The following is a 27,222-nucleotide window of genomic DNA, read 5'->3' as shown; positions in this document are numbered from 1 at the left end:
CCTTCTTCAGAAGAAGGGTCCAGACCCGAAACGTCAGCTTTCCTGCTCCTCTGATGCTGCCTGGCCTGCTGTGTTCCTCCAGCTCCACACCTTGTTATCTCATAATTTGAAAGGTTCTGTCCAATAACGATGCAGATGCTTCAGCAGGATTAAGACTTTTATATCTGTCAGTGAATCAATTGTTATGGTGAGACAGAAGATGATGATAATATATTATTATATAATATTACATTAACATAATATGATAATATTGAAGGGTGGACCAGAATTGAGAGGCCAAATGATCTACTCCTGTTCCTGTCGTTTCTGTTATGCTCTTATGGAAAATAGGTTTAGAGGATAGAAGTGTAAATTAACAAACAGTAAATTAAAACAATCATCAAGAAATATTTTTATCAAAGACTGATAAATATTTTGAATAATCTATTTGGCCCCTTTGCATAGCTAAATATTGCAGGATGTTATGGTAAAAGAACTAGAATGATGGAACGATCAATTTCACTTGGTAAAATAATTTTTCCCAAACATTTCTTAGGCCTCATGCGCTGAGTTTATGATTTTTTTATAATCAGCAATGAGGAAAACTATTTTGGACTATTATTTAATATTTTATAACGATTTGAAAGAACCCAATAGCTCCTAGCATATATTTAAATTTTTAAAAATAACAAAATTAAACCTTTCAGAAATGTTGACTGCTATACTTGCAGCCACTAATTCTACAGTACTAAAATTGAACTTACCATAAATAACATCTTGTCTCTGTATCAGATCTTTCTGTTGTTTACTACTAAATGCATGATCAACAGCAAGACTCCAGGACTCAGCTTTAAACTCCTGTGCATCAAACTCAAGGTCTCCACGCATTGAAGGGACTACATTATCTGGTAAAATTGAAAATTAAAGTCAGTGACTTCCAATTAATATTTTACTTGAATCCTAACTGCTTGAACACACTATGTGCTAAATCCTACGCACCAACATCAGAGTGTCCCAGCAGTCTCTTTCATGTTCTTTTAAATACGCCAAAAACACAAATAAAAAAAGATCAACCCCTTTGAATGGGATACTGAGGAGTTCTTGCAATGATACCAAAAAACTTATTAAATTAAAATACTATTTCTAATGATGATGATGCACGTCAGCTCCTCTGGACCTATTTATCTGTAAAGAATAAGCTGTTCTCATCATAGACCACGCTAATGTAGGAGGCTGTCTGCTCTGTTGCCCACCGTGGGATAGAGACTACAGGACCAGCTAGATCTGATGTCATAGACCACTTGCTACTTGAACTAGAGAGTTTTAAACAAGACGTATTTTAATGCACGTTAGCAGCTAATTACATGTATATGATGTGTTACATGCTATATAGTATTACAGAGACTGAGAGACCCGGATGGTAGGCTTTATTCCTTTGAGATCCTAGGCTGTTCCCCCACCAAGTCTACATGACATCATAATAGGCTATACTTAAGCCAATCCTCAGTATTAACCCCTTTAGACCATTACACAACTTTGTATGCTCAAAATATTTAATGTCAATACACTTCATCGGGTTAACCTTAATTTGAAAGGACATACTTGGAAAGGCATTGGACAGATAGGAGAGAAACATAGATAATAGGAGCAGATGTAGGCTATTCAGCCCTTCAAGCCTGCTCCACCATTCAATATGATCATGGTTGATCATCCAACTCAGTTGCCTGTTCCTGCTTTCACCCCACATCCTCTGATCGCTTTAGCCCCAAGAACCATATCTAACTCCTTCCTGAAAACATTCACTATGTTGGTCTAAACCGCTTTCTGTGGCAGAGAAATTCCACTGGCTCACTACACTCTGCATGAAGAAATTTCTCTCGGTCTCAGTTCTAAATGGTTTACCCCATATCCTTAAACTGTGGCCTCTAGTTCTGGACTCCCCAGTCATCAGGTACGCCCTTCCTGCATTTACCCTCAAGTCCTATTAGAATTTTATAGGTTTCTATAAGATATCATCACCATCACCACCACCACCTCGACCCCCACTAACCATCGCGCCCTCCCCACCCCCAACCCCCGACCCCCGACCCCGGCCCCCCATCATTTTTCTAAACTCCAGTGTCTCCAGAAGCTAGAGAAAATGCTGGAGAAACCTTAGCAAAAGTTTAGCTTTGTGGACAAGGACAGAGGTGGTAGAGACAATTAAATGAAGGGCCTGAACCATAATAGAAACATGCAGTTGTGGTGAGAATGGATAGGACATAAGGAAAGGTTTAAGGAGACTGTTTGTTGTAAAACAAGGGAATCACCTTTCATTCCAGGATGATTCTGAAAGAAGTAGTCTTGGTAGATTGTTACAAGTCCCAAAATTGCTTGACATGGTCCAGCAAGGTTTAGTAATGGATGACTAAACCAGTTGCATATTTTCAAATTTGCACCACTTGTCTTGTGGGATCAAAGATGGGCTTGTGCCAAGGAGAATACTAGAATAGGTCAAGGTAGGTTGAGGGTGGAAAATATAAGGATGTTACTGGAGACAAAGGTGGAAGTGAGGGACTGATTAGACAGAGACATGGCATAAGGATTGTGGTGAAATGAAGCCAAAGACTAGTTATGAGTTCAAAAACAAAGTTGCTGGAAAAGCCCAGCTGGCAGCATCTGTGAAGGAAAAAACAGAGTTAACGTTTTGGGTCGGTTGACCCTTCCTCAGAACGGGTTATGACTCGTTTGAAAGGGGTTGGCGTGATTACCACATGGACTGTTTCCACCTTGTATCTGCGTTATGAGATGAAGTCTGTGAAGTCTGTCGATCAGTGTAACTATTCAATGGTTTGTTTTATGTAAACATGTGACATGTACATGAAACAATTGAACATCAATTTCCAAAGTTTATTTACCAAATAGGTCACAGACCGTAACTGCAGCAATATCAAAATTCAAGCTGACTTTTTATTAATGTTGAGGAGAGGCGAAAACAGATGGGTCCAACTTTGCAAAAGAGATAATTAGTGTGGTGTAGATACCACGGAGAGATCAGTGACTCAAAACCTGTTCAGAAATGTCAAAAGACTTTGAAAGGAACACAAGTATGATGTCTGTCTTGAGTTGTTAAAGTATTGTTCATGGATGACATGAAAGAAGCTGACTGAAATATACAAAAAAATACTGGACCAACTATATTAAAACCAAGTAACACCACAATTTATTCACTATTTTCTCGGAATATATGCAACTGTGAAAGACACTCACCCTCTAATGCAAGCGATTCTGTTGAAGGAGATGTGCCCATTGTTTGAAGCAATTCCTCTGATTGTGATTTGTTCCGAGAAACATAGCTATCTACCTCCATGTCCATTGACTCCATGATTCTTCTAAAAGAAAAAAAAATAAGTTTCACATAATAACTAAAACAATTGAGGAGGCAACAAGCAGATTGAAAAAGGGGAAGCAGTAGATTTAATAATATTTGGATTTTTAGAAAGCATTTGATAAAGGTACCATGTATCAGGCTACTTCATAAGAAAAGAACCCATGTGTTGCAGGTAATATATTAGCATGTAAAGAGGATTGGCTACTAACAAAAGACAGAAAGTTGGAAAAAGGGGCCATTTTCAGGATGACAACCTGTAACAATTGGAGTGCCACAGGGATCAACTTTAATACTACAATTACATATAAAATATAAAATAATTATTTGGATGAGGAAAGTAATTGTACTATTGCCAAGTTTTGAACCCTTTAGAGAAAAAGAGTCCAGAGAAGGTTCATTAGACTTATACCAGGTACAGAAGAATTGTCTTATGATTAGAAGTTGAGTAGGTTAGGCCTGTACTCATTGGAATTTAGAAGAATGAGAGGCGACCTTATTAATATGTATGTAGAATTCTTAGGGAACTTGACAGAGCAGATATGGTGGAAAGGTTGTTGTCCTCTTGATGAGGAGAAATTTATTCTCTTAGAGGATAATGAATCTGTGGAATTCTTTACAGTAGAGGGCTGTTGAGACCAAGTCATTAAGTATATTCAAGGCTGAGATAGACCCATTTTTAAGAAGTAAGAAAATGAAAGGTTATAGAGATAAGGCAGGCATGTAGTGTTGAGGATTATCAGATCAGCCATGATCTCACTAAATGTCAGAGCAGACTCAGTGGGCTGAACAGCCTATTTCTGCTCTTATATCTTATGGTGTCATGTTAGACGAGGTTTACAATATTAGAAGGAAAACAATTATGCTTACCTCTCTATACTAATACTAGAAGCACTTTTTGACAGTGGCTGATGTTGCAGCAAAGTTTCTCGTTTGACAGCAAAAAGCCCAATAGGCAAAGAAGATGACGTGGAGTTCATTGATAGGAATGCAGACTGTGATGCATCCTTGAGTGAATTTGCTATTGAAACAACAGATATTTTAATAGTTTAAACAGAAGAGTTTGTTAATGTTCAGTGTATCAAGTAGACAGTGTGATTAGCCACCCTGGTGAACATGGCATCAGCGACTTGGTAAATGCATCTACAGACTGCAGGTCAGTTGATGTAGGATATATCTCCTGTGGCTACCTGAAAGCATTCGATAAAATAATAGTTGAGTCCCACTGTAATTTTGACTGGAATAAGAAGAGTTATGGAGCTTCAGGATTATAGTTGTACACCATTTCCCAGTTATTGAAAAGAGCTCTCTTGCCATCTTCCTGCTGAAACAATGCTCCTAATGCATTGCTTCTCAGAAAGATCTAATATTGTCAGCTTTGCTCTGTGCATGCTCTTCGATCCCACCAAGTCAGCAGTTTCTTCCTCCTTTGGTAATGCTGCAGATCCAGTTATGTTTCATGATCATTCTCCTACTTCATATAAAATGTGTAAAGAACACACCAGGCCTTCAACCTTAAGTAGCCTCAGAGGAGGACAATAAGGCCTTTTTCATTAAAAAAAAATCAAGGAATTAAATGCTCCTGAACCAGTTGAACATCTTTTTTATACTAAATCTGTCGGCTGAAGCCCACTTCATCAACTGTAACTTTTCAAAATACCCCCTCTTAATAAGCCCACAATGTTCAAGTATTGACACATCCAGAAAATTGGAGCTCACCCTCATGTAACGTGCCAAGCATGTCAAAAAGTTTGTATCTACATCGGTTGACTTGTCTGACCTGCAGCAACACAGGCGTGAGGACAGATCTAATAGCAGCAGATTAGTGGGGACCAGCCTTGAAGATCTCCAAAATTTCTTTTTGGTTGGATACATCTCTTCTGTGAGTTCTCTTGGTGTGTAAGTAGCAAGAAATTGCCTCAAAAAACTCTGTTACATCCATTAATGTTAATTTTTAAAACTGTTTTCAAAATTTTATTCTACCTTTTGGCACCTCTATGTTATTTAGCAATGCTTGGCAGTTGGAAGAATCTGGCTTAAAGTATAATGCAGTACAAATTCAGATGCAGAAATGGCAGGAAACTTACAACAACTCAATTTTTTTGGTCTATCTAAAAATGAATTAACATTATTTATAAAAGGTAATTACCAGGGCAGCAACTTTGAAGAAAAAGTCATAAGGGACTCAGAAAATTAACCTTATTTGTCTCTCTACAGATGCTGTCAGACCTTGCTAGGTTTCCCAACATTTACTCTCTTTAGTCCTAATAATTACATCTGACCAAATGTCATTGTACTAATTTCTAACATAGAACAAGCTTTCTTGTTTTCTAAGAACAGTACCTCTTCTATAGGTACGTCCATCGTGGTGTATCTACCAATAATCACTAAATAGACTCAAGACAAAAGCAAAGACAATGGGTGGATCAAATTACTTCAAGCCCTTGCCCAGTACCAAATACCACAAGTTATCAGGAGTGGGAAAATACTACAAACACCTCCAATAGATGTCGAAAAATCTGGTAAAAAGTGGGGCAGGTGCGGAAGCTGGTGAACATCCAGTGTCATGTTTCTTAGTAAATTCCTGCTAATGCATCAGAAGATGAAGTTTGTGACTTTAACAAACAGCTGATTCGACAAATGGGTACATCTAGTTTTACAAATTTTTTTGATGTAATTGTTCTTACTTACAGTGCACGCAGTGGGTTGGTTTGCTTCGGGATGTTACTTGACATTTATCTTGAAGATTCTGCAGAAAAAAAACACCAAGTTCATAAGAATAGACTAACAACAACTGATATTTATATAGCACCTTTAAAACAAAGGAACATTGTAAGAGCATTCCAAACAAAGTGTGACACCAAGATGTATAAGGAAATATTAGTCAGATGAGCAAAAGCTTAGTCAGAAAGGTACTGTCTTTAATGAGGAAAGTAAGGTAGCAAGGCAACGTGTTGTATAGAAGGTATTCCAGAGGTTATGGCCCAAGCAATTTAAAGCACAGTTACCAATGGTGGAACATCTTCATGACAAAACTCAATACATATGTGACATTATACTGAAATAATATTTCTGAAAATATCACATACCAAATAATTTCCACAAAAATCTTCTACTTTTGTCACTTTGTTATCACATTTTGTATTAGCTTAACATTTATCACCATCAATCGCTGCATGCTTAGCTATAACTCATTAAAGTAAAATACTAAAATAACAGATGCTGGAAATCTGAAACAAACACAGAAAGTGCTAGAGAAACTTAGCAGGTCTGTCAACATCTGTGGAAATAGAAACAGAGGTAATATTTTAGAACTCTTCTGAAGAAGAGTCATTCAAGACTCACTAACTCTATAACCCCCATCCCTAACTTTATGGTTTATTTATTTTATGTCCAACAAAACCCTTTGACAGTGCATCAAATACCTCCTGGATTTCTAAGTTCTGCACATCCACCAAATCCCATTTATCCCTAGGACATGTCACTTCTACAAAGAGCTTCAACAAGTTGGTTAAACATGATTACTTAACTGTAATAAGTTGGTTAAAAATAATTAACATATTTTCAGACCAGCACTTATTGCCAAACCTAACTACCCTCGAGAAGGTGATACTGAGCAGCCTTCTTGAAACATTCAAATACATAAAAGTAATACATAAGAGTATGCCATTCAGCTGGCTTGCGAGTGCAACAAATGATTAGGAAGATAAATGTGATGCATTACAGGGGAATTCAGCCTAAAGGTAAGGACATTTACTTGCAGCTCTACAGGGCCTTGTTGAGAATATATCTGGGGTATTGTGTATAGTTTCGGTCTCCTTATTTAAGAAAGGAGATAAATGCATTAAGAGCAGTTCAGAGAAGATCTTCGTGACTAATTCCATGGATGAAGGTATTATTGTATGAGGAAAGTCTGGACCTAAGATTACAGTCTTAGGAATTTAGCAGAAGGAGGTGATCACATTGAATCAATACAAAAACCCAAGGAGTCTTGACAAGGTGATCTGAGAAAAGTTTCCCCTGTGAAATAGACTTGAACTAGACTAGGAGACACAGTTTAACCATAGTGGGTTGCCAATTTAAAGTGGAAATGAGGAGATATTTTCTCTCTCAGGGTGTCATTAGTATGTGAAATTCTCTGCACCCAAGAGCAGTAGATGTAGGACGTTTAATCAAGTTCTTTTGAAGAATGGGTCAGAGGTTTTAAGGCACAGGCAGAAAAGTCAAATTAGGCCATAAAATGGCAGAGCAGGCTTGAAGAGATCAAATGACCTTCTCATGCTCTTAGGCTTGTGTGTACGTAAATATAAAGCAAAATCCAGAAGATTCTGTAGGGGAAGAGGGGTAGAAGGTAATCACTGTTGTGATTGCTACTTATTATTAAATAATAAGGATTAAAATTTGTTCACGTTTAAGCAGGGGAACATGATTCACAATTTGCATATCTTTGTTCCTGTTGAGGCAGGCAGGCAGGCACGCACACAAACATTAGGGCTCCTCCTTTGAATGATTTCAGTGTGCAGTCCAATGAGAGGCACACTGATGGTTGGCTGAATGCTCAATGGGTGCCTAACACTGTACAAGGGCAGTATGATCCTTGGCTAGATGGCTGTTCTTAAAGACATACTGTCCCTCTCAAACAGAAGCTGCATGATTTGATTTGGTTTAATTTATTATTGTCACATATACAAAGATGCAATGAAAAGTATTGTTTTACGTGCACATCATACCTTATACAAGTACATCAGGATAAAGCAGAATGCAGAATATAGTGTGACAGCTATAGAGAAGGTGCAGAGGAAGATGAACTCTAATATATGAGAGGCCCATTCAGAAATCTGATAACAGCGGGGAAGAAGCTGTTCTCAAATCTGTTGGCATGGAATAAATGCTGCGGATTCTCAATACTACAATCAGAGAGAAGGGAAATGGAGCACCAGCGAAGAGAGGGCTCCAAGGTTTACAGCTGTTGCAATGGGGGTGTCTGTCAAAGAACTGGACAAAACGACAAATGCCAGGTTTCCCTGAGAGGGCAAGAAGCCATGAAATAATTCCCTCTGAATTGAATGGGAGTAAGTGAACTCTTGGGACTCTGGCAGCAGGGCAGGAAGAGGTCAAATTACCTCAGTCAATGTATCCGCAAAGAACATCTTGTTCCCACCACATCACCATCAGTCACCAATCCGCACTAACTATCTCTTAGGATTCATACCTAACAGCCAAATACTCCATGATACCCTCATGTACCCTCAACTGCTGCTGCCTCTCACACACCTCTAAGATGTCTCAACATACCTCCAGCTACTCAGTTATGACAGGTATTTATCAACCATGACACTACAATGTAATCACTAATATATAATCATTGGCATCTATGTAGCACTTGGAAAATTGTCCAGGTATGTCCTGTCCACAAAAGGCAGAAAAAATCCAAGCTGGCCATCTACAATTCCATCAGCTTATGCTCAAATCTTGAGAAAAGTGATGGAAGGGATTGTCGAAAGTGCTTTAAACAACATTTGCTCGGTAATAACCTGTTCGCAGGCACTCAGTTTAAGTTCTATCTTGCCACTCAGCTCCCAGCCTCGTTACAGCCAGGTTCCTCAATAAACAAAAAACAGCTTATCTCCAGACGTGAGGAGAGAGTGAGCTTGACATCAATGCTGTATTCCTCAGAATATGGAATTTAGATGCTCTAACAAAACTCAAATCAATGTGAATTAGGGAGCAGACTCTCCACTCTTTGGAGGCATACCTGACACAAAGGAAGGTAGGGTTAGGATTGATGGAGGTCAGTCATCTCAGTTCCAGGGCATCTCTTCAGGACATTCACAGGACAATGTCCCATTCCCAACCATCTTCATTTATTTCATCAATGACTTCCCTCCAACCCAAGGTCAGAACTGGGAATATTTGCTGATGATTGCATAATGTTCATACCCATTCATGACTCCGAATAATGAAGTAGCTTGCATCCACTAGCAGTAAGATCTGAACAACGTTCAGGTTCAGATGAATGAGTGAAAGTAAGTTTTGCACCACAGAAGTGCCTGGAAATGACTATCTCAAATAAGAAAGAATTTAAGCATCTCCCCTTGACATTCAATGACATAACCATCATTGTATGCCCTTTTCTTTATTCTTTTGTGGGACGTGGGCATCATTGGCTGGGCTCCAGAATTTATTGCCCCTCCCTTGGGAAGGTGGTAGTGAGCTGCCTTTCTGAACCACTGCAGTTCTTGCACAGTAGATGGACCCACAATGCTGTTAGGGAGGGAATTTCAAGATTTCGATTCAGCGACAGTGAAGGAACGGCAATATATTTCCAAGTCAGGATGGTGACTGGCTAGGAGGGAAACTTAAAGGTGGTGGTTTACCCATGTGTTTGCTGCCCTTTGCCTTATAGATGGAACTGGTTATGGAGGATGCTGTCAAAGGATGTTTGGCAAATTTCTGCAGTGCATCTTGTAGATAGTACACACTGCTGCCACTGAGCGTCAGTGGTGGAGGAAATGAGTGTTTGTGGACATGCTGCCGATCAATTGGGTTGCTTTGTCCTAAATGGTGTCAAGCTTCTTGAGTGTTGTTGGAGCTGCTCTCAACCAGGCAAGTGGAGAGAGTGTTCCATCACACTCCTGACTTGCATCTTGTGATGGTAAACAGGCAGTGGGGAGTCAAGAGGCAAGTTTCTGGCTGCAGTACTCCTAGCATCTGACCTGCTCTTATAGCCACTGTATTTAAACGGCAAGCCCATTTGAATTTCTGGTCAATGGTAACCCCCCAGGATGTTGACAGCCAGGATTCCAGTGATGGTAACGTCATTAACTGTCAAGGGGCTTGTGGTTACATTGCTCCTAATTGGAGATGGTTATTGTCTGGCATTTGTGTGGCACAACATCCTGGATTGAATCTGAACTGCGCCAGCCATACAAATATAAAGAACGGATCGGAGTCTAGCAATCCTGCATCAGGTCATTTACCTCCTCCTCTCAAATGTCTATCCACCATCCACAAGACACACATCACAGTTACCTTGTAGATGATGGAATATTTTTCACTTTTCTGGAAGTGTGCAGTTCCAATCACACTGAAAAAGTTCGGCACCGTGCAGGGCAAATTAGCCCACTTAATTGTCATCCACCAAACACCATCTCAAAGCCAATTAGGCATGGGCAATAAATGCTGATATAGTCAGCAATGCTCACATCCTGTAAGTGAATAAAAATAATTCAGTACTCTCTCTTTTGCAGCAAGATTCAAACAATTAAAGCCACTAAAGTTGGGCCAACAGGGGTCAGACAAATCTTCAACTCAAGAAAGTCAGAGGAGATGGTGCTGCATATCATACATCTGGCGGTGACAGAGGCTTTATTATTTGGTGTCACAGAGCATTCAGGATAGCGTTGTTATACTGCAGGCCTCTGCTTAACTTCCACCCCACCCTCATGATGATATTTTGCCTAGAATGGCCTAGAATGCCATTCAGTTCAAAGACAATTAGAGATGAACAACAGTTACTAACTTGTCAGCGATGCCCTCAACACAAAAGAATCTTTAAAAAATTAAAACTATAACAGGCCAGCAGAGGAGGAGTGTATTTAATGTAACAATAACCACAAATCTACATTCCCCACTTACTCCTGAAAACCTTTCATCCATTTAGTTGGAAGGAGTGAGTATTTGTGGATGTGGCATCAATCAAGTGGGCCACTGTGTCCTGGATAGAGTCAACCTTCCACATTTGTCTTAAAAAAAATATTCAAAGACTCTGCTTCCATTGCCTTTTTAGAAGGAATATTCCAAAGACACTCACCGATCCTTTAATTTTAAAACAGTGACTCCTATTTCTAGAATCTCCTATACGACATAGCATTCTCTCCAAATCTACCATGTCAAGACCCTTCAGGATGTAATTTGTTTCATTCAAGTCACTTCTTACTCTTCTAAACTCTTCTAAACTCTTCTAAATGCCTAGCCTGTGTAATGTTTCCTCATAAGCCAGCTTACTCATACTAGGTATTAATCTGGTAAACCTTCTGTGGACTGCTTGCAAACTATTTACAATCTCCCATAAATAAGGTAACCAAAACTAAACAAACAATCACAATCCTTGTTCTCCAGCTTTGTGCCCAGCAGATCCCTGATATAAATAGTGTTACTCATGTGAGGTAAGAGCACTGCTCTCTTTGACTGATAATGAACACTTCCTGCTCATTCTCGTGGAATTAGGGCAGCAATGTGGTTGACTCTTAACTGCCCTCTGGGCAATTAGGGATGGGCAATAAATGCTGGCCCAGCCAGTGATGACATCATCCTGTGAATGAATAAAAATCACAATGCTCTGGGTGCGGTTGCAGTAGTTCCCTATATAACTAAAGCGTAACCTCCCTATTTTTGATTTCAATTCCCCTTGTGATAAATGATAACATTCTATTAACTTTCGAAATTACTCGCTGTGCCTGCATACCAGCTTTCATTGATTCATGCACTGCAACACTCAGATATAGTGTCCCGTCCCAACGTTCCACACACAGCGATTAGTATTGGCTGATCACAGCGCTGACTTCCAATTCCAGAAGGTGCTACTGTGCATGGTTCTTGGAGGCCCATGCAGGCAGGAAGAAAATTAACAAACTGTGTTCACTAGCAGCAATTCAAGGATATTAGTCATGGGCAATAAAAAGTAGTTACAACAATAGTTGCCACAGTCTGAAAATAAATGATCAAAAATTATATTTTCAGGGACCCAAATTATTTTATTTCTACTCCAGGGGAGCTATACTTACTGGATACTTGGCCTTGATACACATAGGAACAGAATCTCTGCAACTTTTATGAATACTCATGGTACAATCTGAAAAAAAAATAGAAAAAATCTTCAGCAAAAGGTAAAAATAAAATTTTAAGTGCTAGGAACCTGTAAAAGAAAGACATTAGATAAATTAGGAGCTATCTGACAGTGTCAGATTATTCAAAATTCATTCACCTCATTTGGACGTCACTTGTAAGGCCAACATATACTACCAATCCAAGTAGAGTCGGCATGTTTCCGTGAAGGGGAAGTCATGCCTGACAAATTTATTTTGGTTCATTGAAGAAATAACAAGCAAGATAATACAAGTATATATAATATATTTGGATTTCCAATAGACATTCAGTAAGATACTGCACATAACATTACTCAATAAGCCAAGAGTCGATGGTTTCGCAGTACAAAAGAAGTTGTTGTCATAGCCCTACCACACCATAGGACTGCTCTATCATTAGAGCGAGAGAGAGGGAGAGATAGAGAGATGGCTTATGGCGGTTTAACCTAAGGGTCACCACACCTCAGGCGAAGGGACAGGTTGAGAAGGAGAGTCCTTCATGGTAACTCTCAGAATTGAACCCACACTGTTGGCATCATTCTGCATCACAAACTAACTGTTCAGCTACTGAGCTAAATCCTTGGCGTTTAGGAGAATGAGAGGAGACTTTATTGAAACATACAAGATTCTTAGGGGGCTTGACAGTGTAGATGTGGAGAGGTTGTTTCCTCTGGGGAAGAGTCTAGGACCAGAAAGAATAAGCTCAGAATAAGGAATTGCGCATTTAAAGACTCTAAGGATTGTCAAGGCTGGGAAATTAAGTATTTTCAAGGCTGAGATAGGCACATTTCTGATCATTAAGGGAATCAAGGATTATGGGGATAAGGGAGGAAAGCGGAGTTGAGGATCAGCCAGAATCTCAGTGAATGCCAGATCAGACTTGGTAGGTCGAATGGCCGGCTTTTGCTCACATGTCTTATGATCCCTAATTCCTGTTAGCTGAATAACTTGCTAGGCCATTTCAGAGGTTGGTAGGGGTTATTTCATTGATATATTTCCAGGGTAATGAATTGATTACTTTATGTAAGGGTGGCAGATTTCTCTTTCTAAAGGACATTAGTTGAACAGAAAAGCTTGTTACGATCATCTTTACTGAGACAAGCTTTTAATTTTAAATACCAGATTTATCTGATTAACAGAATTTAAATTCCCCAGCTACTATGATAGATGTCACATGCGTGCATTGCCTAGCCAACCATTAGATACAGTTCTTTCTTTCAAACCAATTCTGCTGTAAGATATACAACCTAAATATTAACCTGGGTTTTCTGTTAGTTGATGACAGAACTGTGATTTATTCAGGGAATACTGTTTTACTTTTAAAATTGTCTACACCAACTTTGCCTAAAGAGTATTACATCAGATATTCATCTGTTCTTCTGGTCATTCCCTAGACAGGAGCAATACATTCAATGTTTTATTTGCATGGCCTGGGGTAGTTTCGAAGGAGGGCTGCAACTAGAAAAGCCTAGTATCAATGGAATGGGCAGGAAAGTAAACTGAAAGTGCAGACTGCTTCACAGCTGCATTTCAGGCCCTGAGGTCAATAACTCTGACTGCTAATGGAAATCAGCATGCAAAAGCTTTAATTAACTGGTTGGTAGAGGTTTTGGATTAGACTTCAGTAACTCGTTTTCTGGGGAGCTCACCGTTGAAGTATTGGGCAAGCACTCACATCATGACCATGAGTGCAAAGTTGTCCCCACATTGTCTTATTAACACGACTCTGACAGCCCTCTGTTTAGTTCAAGAACAAGTCGAATATGTTCTCCACTATCCTCGAAGTAACTGTCTTAAAATACCAATTTAAAATGAATGGATACCCAGCAAGACTAATCCCTAAATGGTAGAAGACTAATCTCTAACTGTTTTCTTGACCTTTGTATCTAGGAAGGTAGCTATTCTGGCATGAGAACAGAGAAAGAGATAGCAACCAAATAATAAGTTTTGTCATTGCTTCAAAAGGTGGAATTTGAAGAAAAAGTACAGAGGTCATGTTGCAGCTGTACAGAACAGTGGCTAGACCACTTCTGGAATACTGCACACAAGTCTGGTCACCCTGCTACAGGAAGGATGTTGTGAAACTTGAAAGGGTTCAGAAAAGATTTACAAGGATGTTGCCAGAGTTGGAGGGTTTAAGCTATAGGGAGAGGCTGAATAGGCTGTGGCTATTTTCCCTGGAGCATCAGAGGCTTAGGGGTGATCTTATAGAGGTTTATAAAAATCATGACGGGCATGGATAGAGTAAATACACAATTTCATTTCCCCAGGGTAGGGGAGTCCAAAACTAGAGGTCATAGGTTTAAGGTGAGAGGGGAATGATTTAAAAAGGGGCCTAAGGGGCAACTTTTTCATGCAGGGGGTGGTGCGTGTACGGAATGAGCTGCCAGAGAAAGTGGTCGAGGCAGGTACAATTACAACATTTAAAAGGCATCTGAAGAGCATATGAATAGAAAGGGTTTAGATGGATATGGGCCAAATGCTGGCAAATGGGACTAGACTTATTTAGGATATCTGGACAGCATGGACTGAGTGGTCTGTTTCTGTACTGTACACCTCTTATGGTTCTATGACTCTACTTAGTGACAAAAAGAACTATTGACACTTAGACCTTTAACAGTTCTTGGTCCGTTTTGGTGCTTGGCTGAAGGCAGGTCTAGACCCGAAATGTCAGTTTTCCTGCTCCTCTGATGCTGCTTGGCCTGCTGTGTTCATCCAGCTCTACATCTTGTTGTCTCAGATTCTCCAGCATCGGCAGTTCCTACTATCTCTGAACAACATCATCTCAGTTCCACCAGACGCAAGGCAAAAAAAATGCCTGAAACTACCCTAGCTGGAATGAGGTTCAAACCGGATGCTTTTGGCACCCATTTGATCGACATTGGTTGTCCAGCCAACTGGGCCAAATCAGACACCCCTACCCCCGATCCACCACCACCCCCTCTACCCTTGCTCCCATCCACCCAAGAGTTTACACGCATGTTGGTGCCTTGAAATAGGCACTGTTGGAGGAGGCTCCAAATTCTTTCAATCACATGACAAGTGAGGAATTGCTCTCTCATTTATTGCCTGTTATTGGTGTAAATTGGAAGGATTTACCAGTTGATGCTCAACCTGTTTGGCCACATGATAAACACAGCTTTCTTAACCATCAAGTTCAGGAGTGATACTTGAATCTGGAATTTCAGCCTCAAAGGCAGGGACACTGCCCACTGCACCACAAGATCTCCTCCGGAATAACTGCCGTAAGGTAACTTTTTTTATTATTCAGCTCTGTACAGAGATTAGTCTGGTGAGTGCACCTATTTGGAATTCAGACACTAGAGTCAATACAGCCATAGAAACCACGTGCCCAAATTCAGCACTGAACTTCTGTTACATGCTGCATCAGAAACGTCAGTTCACAGGGCTGGATTTACCAACCACACCCACAGTCTGTCACGGTCCACATCACGGTACAGGAGATGTTGGAAGCATTAGAATGTATGAAGGTGGATAAATCTCCTGCTCCTGACCAGATATATCCAAGAACCCTGCAAGAGGTAGGTAAGAAATTGCTGGGGCCCTGGCAGATATATTTACATCATCATTAGCCATGGGTGAGGTCCTGGAAGACTGGAGGGCAGCGAATGTTGTGTTCTTATTCAAGAAGGGCTGCAAAGAAAAACCTGGGAATTATAGACCAGTAAGCCTAACATCTGTGGTAGGTAAGTTACTTGAGAAGATTCTGAGATATAAGATATACATGCATTTGGAAAGACAGAGTTTGATTAAGAGCAGTCAGCATGGCTTTGTGCGTGGGAGATCATGCCTCACAAATTTGTTAGGATTCTTTAATGAAGTGACCAGGAAGATTAATGACAGCAGGGCAGTAAGGCCTTTGATAAGGTTTTACATGGTAGGCTGCTGTGGAAGGTTAGATCACATGGAATCCAGGGAGAGCTGGCAAATTGGATTTACAATTGACTTGATGGTAGGAAGCAGGAGGTAATACGGAAGGGTGCGTGTCTGACTGGAGGCCGGTGACGAGTGGGGTGCCTCAGGTCGATACTGGGCCCATTGCTGTTTGTTATCTTTATCAATGATTTGGAACGGAAACATACAAGGCATGATTAGTAAGTTTGCAGGTAATACTAAAATAGGTGGTATTGTGGACAGTGAGGAAGGTTATCAGAAATTGCAGCAGGATCTTGATCAGTTGGGGAAGTGGGCCGAGAAATGGCAAATGGAGTTTAATATAGATAAGTGTGAGGTGTTGCATTTTGGAAAGTCAAATCTAGGTAGGAGTTTCATGGTGAATGGTAGTTTTAAGGAGTGTAGTGGAACAGAGGGACATTAGAGTTCAGGTGCACGGTTCTCTGAAAGTGGAGTCACAGGTAGACAGGGCAGTGATGAAGGCTTTTGGCACACTGGCCTTCATCAGTCAGGATACTGTGTATAGAAGTTGGGAAGTTATGATGCAGTTGTACATGATGTTGTTGAGGCCGCACTTGGAGTATTGTGTTCAGTTTTGGTCACCTTGCTTTGGAAGGATGTTATTAAACTGGAAACAGCACACAAGAAATTTACAAGAATGTTGCCAGGACTCAGGGGACTAAGTTATAGGGAGAGGTTGGACAAGCTGGACTTTTTTCTTTAGACCATAGGAGACTGAGGGGGATCTTAAGAAGTGCATAAGATAATGAGAGGCATGGATAGGGTAAATGCACTCAGTCTTTCTCCCAGGGTTGGGGAATCGAGGACTGGAGGGCATCAGTTTAAGGTAAGAGGGGAAAGAATACATGGGAACCTACAGGGTAACTTTTTTACACAGAGGGTGGTATGCATATGGAATGAGCTGCCAGTGGAATTGGTTGAGGCAGTTACATTAACAACATTTAAAAGGCATTTGGACAAATACATGGATAGGAAAAGTTTAGAAGGGTATAGGCCAAGTGCAGGGAAATGGGCTTAGCATGGATGGACATTTTGGTCAGCACAGACCAGATTGGGCTAAAGGGCCTGTCACCGTGCTGTAGGACTCTATGACTCTATAAACTGAAACATCGCTACTCACTGAAGCACTGTAGAACATCCTTTCCACCAACAAGCTTGTCACAAACCATGCACTGTAGTGTCCCTGAAATAATTCCTGCAATGAAGTGGTGGCCATTGCTCCATTTCTCCTTTTCCTTGGCATCTTTATGCTTCCCCTGTTAAAGTAAAACATGTTGGGAAGTGAAACATCATGCTGTCCTCTAGCATGCTGAAGACAGTTTTATGAAGATTTCAAGTTTTTTTATTTGCTAAGTACCTGTAGTAACTTTTACAGCATTTATAAATTTGCAATCTGAAATGTTCTTCCATTTATGGTCATTGTTCCTAATAAGTGAGTTAATCATTTCAATATTCTTATCCTTACCATCACACTTCACCTCTCTCCCTCCCAATTATAAGCCTGTAAAACATCAAGTTCCCAGATTTATTTTTCATGCACTTAACTCAGTCAGCTTTGGCGAAACAGTAGGCAAGCTGACAAAATTATTTGCAAAAGGGCAATCCTGGCGATGATCAGTCCATGGTCATGAGAGGAGAAGGAAGTGATTACTTGCTTGAGCTGACGGCATTAGTTTGGACACCAATAATCAAACACCAGGGTTTAAATTAAAATATTGATACTTTTCTTCCTTTTTCAGACTAAAGAAATGTTGTCTTTTGCACTGAAAATACAATTAACAACCAGATTCAAATGAATAATTTGACTGCAAGGCTGGTGTTTAATCCTGCCATCTGGTGGCATTCAATCCCATATCAATGGACTGTGGTGCAGTTTGTGTTTTAATGACTAATCCAGTATAGAATATCAAACCCTAAGTCAGTGGTCTCGATTAATTTAGTTTTCTTATGACTGTAAATAACTAAAAATCAGAGCAACAAAGACACAAAAGCGTAATAGAACAAAACATTATATTGCAAGTCCAGTCAATCTCACTGAAGGGACTAATCACAAAAAATTCAAAAGGTTTGTGTCCTGAAATCTCAGGAATAGCAATATAAATAGAATATATACGATGGAAGAACAGGTGTGCTTGGTGGCTTTTCAGTGAATCTTCCCAGGATATGCAATAGACCACTTCAGATTGAGACGAAGAGAAATTTCTTCACTCAGAGGGTGGTGAACCTGTGGAATTCTCTACCACAGAATGTTGCAGAGGTGAAATCACTGAGCATACTGAAGAAAGAAATAGATTTCTGGAAGCTAAAGGTGTCGAGGGGTATGGGGAGTGATTGGGAGTATGGTGTCGAGATAGAGGATCAGCCACGATCACGTTGAATGATGGAGTGGGCCTGATCGGCTGAATGGTCTACTCCTGCTTCTATTTTCTATGTTTCTGTGAGTGTGGAAGTCTCATGTTATCAAAAACAAATTACTCAGGTAAAATAAATAGAGAGAAACTGGGTAGTATTTTCTGCTCCTGGAGGTGGTGATCTAAGAGGCAGGAAGGGCATTTATTTAAGTGGACTCAAAGTGTACTCAAAAGCCACCACCTTTCCACATCCACCAGAATCAAAGTTCTTTCCTGAGTCCCTCAAATGAAGGCCCTTAATTTATTTTTAATTTATTTGTTCATTGATAAACCAGCTTTTATTGCTCACCCTTGTTTCACAGATGGCAGTTAAGAGGCACCTACATTGCCATGGGTCTGGAGTCACACGTAGGTTACACTGGGCAGGCAGATTTCCTTCCCTAAAGGACAATACTGACCAGATTTTTGTTTTAATGCCAAAAATGGTGATTGCATAGTTACTATTAGGCTTTTTATTGAAGTTAAATTTTACTATCTGCCATAGTGGGATTCGAACCTATGCCTCCACACCATTAGTCAACGGTTCTACTTTACCAGCCCAATATATTATCAGTAGCAGTAACGTCACAGACTAGAAGTGGTCAATTAAGGAACAGTTAAGAGCCTCAAACTGCACTCGGTAGACAGTAACCCTGGCAGGAGAGCCTGTAGCCATGTGGCATGCTTGACAGGTCAGCCTGTGTGGGCAGCTTATCACCTCTGAGGCATCGAGTGATATCCCGGTGATTAGTGCCCAATCTGGATATTGGCCAGGGGAATTTCACGGAAAACCACCTTCTACCTTTGCTTCCAACTACACCCAACCCCCATCCCTGCATCATTATAATACTGAGGCTAATTAAAAGGGTTGTAATGTTATTCAAAGAAGTTCAAAAAGTTAACAAAATACATTTGTGATACAACAGTATATAGTTTAACTGCACTCTCAACAATAAATTATTAGCCATATGTTCACTACCTTACATAAGTCAGTAACTATGTTGTAATCTAAGAATTGAGAGACTTCTGGTGATTTATGATATTAACTGGTTCCAAGTGCAGTAATTAATAGAAAATGTGTTTGCATAATAAAAGAAGACTGTCTACCTTGCCCTTATTCCTGGTGCTCGTCATTCTGTTTTTGAGGAAGCTGAACGTACGACTCACTTTATATTTTTCAGTCTCTGCTTTTGAAGGAATAATATACTTGTTCCACTCTTCCTCTTCAATTCTGTAGATAAAATAGATTTAGACCAAGTTCTTTTGACTAACTAAAATTTCAAAATTCACTCTAGGTTTTCATTCTCATGAAGTAAAATATATACCTTTGACATCTGAGCTGAATTAGTGAATGGCTGAACTATGCTGACACACTTGGTCCAGGATTTGATTTCCTAATTTTTCTGGGTTACCTGATCTCTGACAGGATGGCAATGAGAAGTGAGTTTATATTTTTTTAGTAGTAGAACCCTATCCAGTAATCACTGCTGGAGGTAGATATTTTTAACCAACGTGTTCAGTCATGTCATGATACGCCTCTCGTGCAGGTGGGGCTGTGGACACTTGGTGAGAACAGATTGAGTTAGGCTTTGAAGATGGCCATGAATAGAGAGTTTGCCAACAGTCACCATTAAAGCTCACAACTGAACAAAGGCTAGTAACAGTGAGGCAGATATGGTTGCTGTAGCATCATAACTCCAGAAATGAGTCAATAAGTCAGGACAGGAGGAGAAAACTTGATAAGAATAGATGGGTCAAACCCTTTACTCACAAATAAATCCCAAACCCCTAACTGATACAACTATACATTGGTAACTGAGGATAGCTCTCATATTTAGTTACTAGCAAGATAATGTGGTACACAGTTATTCCAGTCATCAGTATTTTAGGTTGAGTGACATTAGCGAGCAAAGCCACGAGGAGACTGTTGATACATAAATTACTGCAAGCACTTTGCACTCAAAATTAGCCTTTGAAGAACAGAAGCAAAATTAGTACAAAGAGGAAAATGTCCCAATGGGTTTGTTGGGTCATTTGAAAATTTGTATTAGGTTTTATTTCTGTGTTAATTGTACATTCACTTGGATTAATCTCTGACTGTACTTGCCTGATGGACACAAGGAGCTGGGTTTTACAGGGCATAATGGTTCTCTCTTCCCAGCTAAACATCGTAGGGCGGATGTCTACCCATGATCTCATCAGATCCCCCTCATCAATTTAATACCTAAAGCAGTGTTAGTTGCTTTAAGGTGTGTCTTCCATCTGTATCTGGAGATTAAGTCCTAAGAGAGTTATTGGCCAATTGATACCTAACATCTCTGTGGTCCCCACAGCACCAATCCAAGCAGTGGTTACAGCTGAGACTACAGGCAATTTCACCATGCTGAGGAGCCCAGGTCAGTTTGGAGTCAGGAGTCTATTAAAGGAGTGATGGGAGTTGAGAGCTGAGGTCATGAGTCTGGGGGATGAATGGGGAGAATTAAAAGTAGGGAAATAACCTTTAACGGGATGCCTCCAATGGTGCCCAAGAAGCTTGTAAATGACGAAGTGGCCCGTCCTTTGCCGAACACCAGAATACACAACTGAAACTGCTGTGTTTCCTGAATCATTTGAACCTCTATCTCAGCCCATTGGAAAACATTGATGATGGTAGGAGGCGGCATTTGGGAAGCTGTTCATTGGTAATTTAAGAGTCTCAATAGGCCTAAGGACAAGTAGATGTTCTCACCAACCCCCATCCCTACCCCACAAACCATAAAATATGACAGTTCGGAGGCAGGCAGGTAGTCAGTGAAGAGTCCACCTGCTGGAATCAAACCTGCCAGCACAGAGCATAAAATCCAGCCAGAGAAAACTGAACAGGAGTCAGCTATGAGTGGATTGACTCAAGAATTTCTAAAATGTACTAAGACCTGAAATAAAAGGGATGTGTGAGGAACAATCCAAATGCCAGAATGGATAACTGTAATGTGCACATAAAGGTAAGTCCCTGAAGAGAACTGAGTGTGGTGTAGGCTGGAAAAATAAAAGTAGGTCCAATTGGGATAGTGGCGATGATAGGGGCAGAAGAAGCTAGTGTGGTTTTAATTTGTGGCTAGGAGGTGTACCCTTGCCCCTTTAAGGAACAGTTGCTTGATAGCACATGGACCTGATTTTCCCGAATGCAGCTGCACTCAGATAAATACGGTGTTCATTGTCACTCTTTCGATCATGGGCCTTGGATGCATTATTTTAGTTCAAGGTGAAGAACAGCACACTTCTAGTCCATAATTGCATGCACCACCTGCTCATCATTTTGGAGGCTTAAGACACTCTTTAGCACCATTAAAGAAAGTGCTGCATGGTTAAATGTTTAGTCCCGGGGCCTATTTTGTTTGTAAATATAGCCTCTTTTGGGAATTCTACTTCTAAGTTCAAACAAACTTTCATTAACAGCAGAGCAAACATCAGAACTGAAATCAAGATCCAATTTGATCTCACATTGATGTCTGACTTTAGATTAAGGCAGGGGTGGACAGTGCCAGAAACTGGTATATACATTACGTCAAAGAGGAAACTGTAAATTGCAGCAAGCCTACATTTAACAATATAATCAAAATTTACTTTTACAAGAACTACAATCGATAAATACCTGTATGGACTTTGGATGGCATTTGTGATTAACAGAGTAAACACACCACAGTATAACCTTAACTGTTCACAGAATAGACAACTTTGTTTCTGTTCTGTGGGAGTGTGGAATCAAGTGAACTTTAAAACAAATGATAATGAAACACTGCATGAAGATGCATTGAAAAAGCATTTTGTGTGAGATGATTATACATGATTAAATTAATTAGTATGTAACATGAAGGATTGTGTGCCGTCAACTATGCTACTGAATTTCTCTGCATTTGCACAAATCTTGATTCAGTGGAGCCATGCATTTATCCTGCTCTATGAAAATTAACTTCTTTGTAAAGTTTGTGTGGATATACTCTGTGCACATGTAGACAATCGAAATTCTGGGTCCACGTAACATACATTCAAGTCCTTATTGCTATTACATTAGTACTTTGTTGCTGCAAACAATGGAAAAGGATAAATAGGAGAAAACACTATAGAGATTGACAGACACATGGGTGTACTTTTACAGAGTCACACCAACTCCATTAAAAATGAATCTCACAGGCCAAAGCCCAAACTCAATACAGCCATTGGAAATTAGTGCTGAGCAGTAACAGACTCCCTTTTTAACTGTTCTAAACTCGTTAGTTTGCAGTAAGACAAGGGTTTATTGATTAGGCATATATGCTTTTGAAGGTGAGTAAATTCTCCATAAGGGCCACGATCTAAAGTTATTCATATTCATGACCCTTTAGATATAAAGAAAGTAGACTGAAGTTGCCAGAGTTTCTTTCTAAATCTTCTGGACTGCTTTGATACACAGACTATCTGGTGCAGGTTAAAAAATTACCATTTGTTCCTACCTGTCAATAGAATTTTTTGTTGACATTTTCCAAAGGCTGTTATTGCCATAGAGGTCATTATGAATGCCTAGATTAGTATCAAAACCTAAAAAGGCATTTATCTCATTTCAGGCGAGGCCAAGTTTACGTTTTGATTGACAGCTTAAAGAATTTGTTAAGAATTAGCTACCCTGATGCTACCAAGTAGAAGCACATTTTTTTCATAACAGGTTGGACATTCTGTTGGTTTTAAACTCTAAAAATAGGTTTCATGATTGAAGTTTTTCTCAGACTAAAGTGAATATGACTGAACACCTGAGATTTGTCCACAATGGAATATGGGGGAGTAGCAATAGAGGTGCCATGGGGTTATGAGCTGGTATTGAGGGACATGAATTGTCACGGGCAGGATGGTTGTGTCACTATGGACTGGTCATGAACTGGGCCAGACTAACTTATCACCTCCCCAGAGCCCAACTTGGGTATCATAGTGCCTTTTAAACCAATGGGGGTCTGCAATGTCAAAGAATTTCCTGCCTTGGTCGTGAAAATGTGGCTCTTTGTGGCAGAAGCCCCAAAACGGTGAGTAGCAGTACAAGTAAAGGAGAATTATCTGATAAAGGATCACGTGGAAAATTAGAGGAGATTTAGGAGCAAATGAGTATATAAATGGAATCTCCTGAATGAAGAACAGACTTTTAGCAAAGAGAAGGTGATGTGTTCAAAGGAGTTGTTTAGAACAAGTCCTTTTGGAAATCCTGCAAAGTTCAGAATGCAAAGCTGCTGCCATATATGGGAATACAAAAGTTAAGGGAAGAGCAGTCTTGAATTTTTCGCAACTTATCAACAGTCAATTCAGTAACATTGACTTGTCAAGTGAAGACAAATACATATCAGTGACAAATCCCACACAAGATTTTTTTTTCTGTTTGTTACAATAAGTGGTAGGCAGGATAAATCACATTGTGAATTTATATTATTTAAAGTTCTTATAAAATAGATACATTATTATGATTAATAAAGAATGAGAGGGCAAACATGCACCAGGGCATTTACTAAAGGCGCTGTCACCACTCTGCTGCTCCACAGCATAACTGGAGCCATTTTGTCTCAAAAGATCACACTGTGGAGCTGATCACATGCTCAGGTTTATGAGGGTGACCTTATTAAATTAGCCAGTTGTTAAAGAACTCTGGGTCCTATTGCCAGCACTGTGTGTGTACAGGTCAACATTTGCTCACCTGGAAAGTTAAAGCTTTCACTACAATTCCCACCCCTTCATTAGTAAAATAAAAGCAGGGGCTTGGGGAATTCCATATTCAGTGTGCTAAGATACAGAGGACTACATAAGTGAGTGAAGTAGTCTGTCCGCAAGTGTCACTGTGTATCTTGTGTATAACACACGATATCAATAAATCACTTAAATACTTCTGTTAGCTTATCACTTCCTATCACTTGAGTCAGCCATTATGCAGAGAATAACCATTCACTTTTAACTAAAGGCCTTTGTGCTGCCTAGTGTTAATAATTTTCATATTTGCAAGCAAAAAGTTGAGATGGGCATCATCTTTCATGGGAATCAAGTGAGCTTTCAATATTCTTACGTTCAATTTTTTTTTTTGCACAATATCTGTTGTATAAATATTTCACTAGTAACAATTTGATTATTATGGTCAGGCCTATGATGAAGCTGTTTCCATGAAGCCAATGATAACTCTAACATGCCTATTTTTGGACGATGGTGTATCAGTTTGTATTTGTGTCAGAAAAAGACACAACATATTATCTTTCAAAAATTACATGAAATTATTTAAATAATTGCTTTCTGAAGTTTTGTTTTAAATAGATAATTACAAGTTGAGATTTTATGTAAAAAATGTTTTAAATATAAAATTACTCTGGCAAGTTTCCAATTCTCAAAATTTGGAGTTGGGTATCAAGCATTTACATTCCAGTATGAGCTTCTCCAGGCAATGACAAGACAGAAATATCCATATTGTTAAAAGAGCAAATAAACTGCCCAGTGACATCACATCAATTAGTTCAAGAATGATGGGTGGAATTCTCTCCCACTGACTACAGATACAAAAGAAATTCTATCCTTAATCATTAAAATACTGAAACTTGGTCAACAGAGAAATCTGTTCCAGCACATCAGTTTCATGTAGAAGGCCTCAGTGGGAGGTTTTCCAGTTTGAGAGAGTTAGAAATATTTATTGGGGTTAAAGTTAGACATAGGTTACTTGAACACACAAAAACACATATTTATTAGAGGACTGAAACATACTCTTTAAGAAACTCCGACAAAGTCAGATGCTGCAGCGAGTCTGCTAGCTCCGAACAGCCTTCCTCATCAGCTGACTGTGCCCGTTTGCGAAAACTAAGTTCCCTACAGAAAACGATAAACGCCTGAAATTTTGCTGCAATGTACAGAATAACTGACAAAACTAAAGGATCATAAGTTCATACAATACAGTTGCCACTTTTTTATAACTGCCAAAGATTTCGTGTTTTGGAAATATATTTTCAAACATCGGGATAAAATTTTTGTGGATTTTGTAAAACCTCCTTGGTGAAATTCAGAGTAAGTTCCCATGGTAGTGTTAGCAAGAGGATTTGAGCACATCAATAAAGATGACTTGCTTGAATCATATAAATAGGTGAGACAGGAATATTGTGTGCAGTTTGACTCTTTCAAGTAAGAGGAAGCAGAGAAACATAGGAATCAGGAGCAGGAAAGGCCATTCAGTCCTTTGAGCCTGCTCCACCAATCATTGTGATCATGGCTGATCATCCAATCAATAGCCTGTTCCCTTCCCCCCTCCATATCATCTGATCACTTTAGCCCCAAGTGCTATATCCAATTCCCGCTTGAAATATTACAATGTTTTGACCTCATTGCTTTTTGTGATAGCCAATTCCAGAGTCACCACTCTCTTAGTGAAGAAATTTCTCATTTCAGTCCTAAATTTACCCCATATCCTTAGACTATGACCCTTGCTTCTAGACTCCCCCATCATTAGGAACATCCTTCCTGCATCTATATTGTCTAGTCCTGTTAAAATATTTTTAACAGGAGGTTCTTTTCCCCCTTATTCTTCTCAACTCGTGAATATAATCTTGAACAATTCAATCTGTCCTCATGTCATTCCTGTCATCCCAGAAATTAGTCTGATTATGCTTTATAGCACTCCCTCCATAGCCAGAATATCTTTCCTTGGATAAGGAGACCAAAACTGCACGCAATATTCCAGATGTGGTCTCACCAAGGCTCTGTACAATGGCAGCAAGACATTCCTTTTCCTGTACTCAAACCCTCTCACTATGAACGCCAACTTACTATTTGCCTTCTTCACCATCTGCTGAACTTACATGCTTACCTTCAGTGACTGGTGTACAAGGATACCCAGCTCTCATTGCTCATTCCTCTCCTTCAATTTATACCCAGATAGTAAGCTGCCTTCCTGTTTTTGCTACCAAACCTCACATTTATCCTCATTATACTTCATCTGCATGCATTTGCCCACACACTCAGCTTGTTCCAATTACACTGAATTTACACCTCCTCATAGCTCACCCTCCCACTCGCTTTGAGACATCTGCAAATGTAGAGATATTACATTTAGTTCCCCAACATAAATCATTAATATATATTGTGAATGGGTTAACACTGATCCCTACAATACCCCACTATTTACTCTCTGCCATTTGGAAAAAGACCCGTTTATTCCTACAGTTTCCTGTCTGCCAGCCAGTTGTCTATTCATTTCAATGCACTGCCCCTAACCCTATGTGATTTAATTTTACATGCTAAAACATATGGACATACTTTCCATAGCGGGAATGCAGAGGAGGTTCACCAGACTAATTCTTGCAATGATGCGAGAGTCCTATGAGGAGAGATTGAGGGGATTGGGCCCGTATTTTCTAGAGTTTAGAAGAACGAGGATGCTCTCATTAAAACATGCAAGATTTTTAAAGTGCTAGTCAGTGTAAATCCAGAATCAGGGTATATCTCCTGGGGATATAGAAGCAGGGACACACACTCAGAATAAAGGCCAAGCTATTTATGATCAAGTTGAGGAGAAATTTCTTCTCTCAGAGGATAGTGAACCTTTGGAATTTCCTACCCCAAAGGACTGTAAAAGCTCAGTCGTTGATTATGTTCAAGATTGAGATTGATAGATTGAGATATTAATGACATCAAGGACTATTAGGATAGCGTGGGTAGATGA

General features: G+C 39.7%; 1 protein-coding gene across 2 annotated transcripts in view; it reads right to left on the bottom strand.

Moving 5' to 3' along the window:
* Positions 1-27,222, bottom strand: part of arhgef28a (Rho guanine nucleotide exchange factor (GEF) 28a) — a 380,773-nt gene that overhangs the window by 138,543 nt on the left and 215,008 nt on the right. For both annotated transcript variants that reach the window (XM_048621117.1, XM_048621120.1), the window contains 7 exons: positions 19,647-19,770; positions 17,270-17,405; positions 12,133-12,200; positions 6,038-6,095; positions 4,217-4,367; positions 3,229-3,350; positions 744-884 (listed from right to left, as the gene is read on the bottom strand). In XM_048621117.1, coding sequence (XP_048477074.1) covers positions 744-884; positions 3,229-3,350; positions 4,217-4,367; positions 6,038-6,095; positions 12,133-12,200; positions 17,270-17,405; positions 19,647-19,770 — 800 coding nt within the window. The remainder of the gene's footprint in view (positions 1-743; positions 885-3,228; positions 3,351-4,216; positions 4,368-6,037; positions 6,096-12,132; positions 12,201-17,269; positions 17,406-19,646; positions 19,771-27,222) is intronic.

Source organism: Rhincodon typus, chromosome 3 (assembly GCF_021869965.1).
Source record: "Rhincodon typus isolate 14 chromosome 3, sRhiTyp1.1, whole genome shotgun sequence".
NCBI classification, from domain to species: domain Eukaryota; kingdom Metazoa; phylum Chordata; class Chondrichthyes; order Orectolobiformes; family Rhincodontidae; genus Rhincodon; species Rhincodon typus.
Note: the sequence above shows the minus strand (reverse complement) of the source record. Positions and strands in the feature narration are given on the sequence as shown.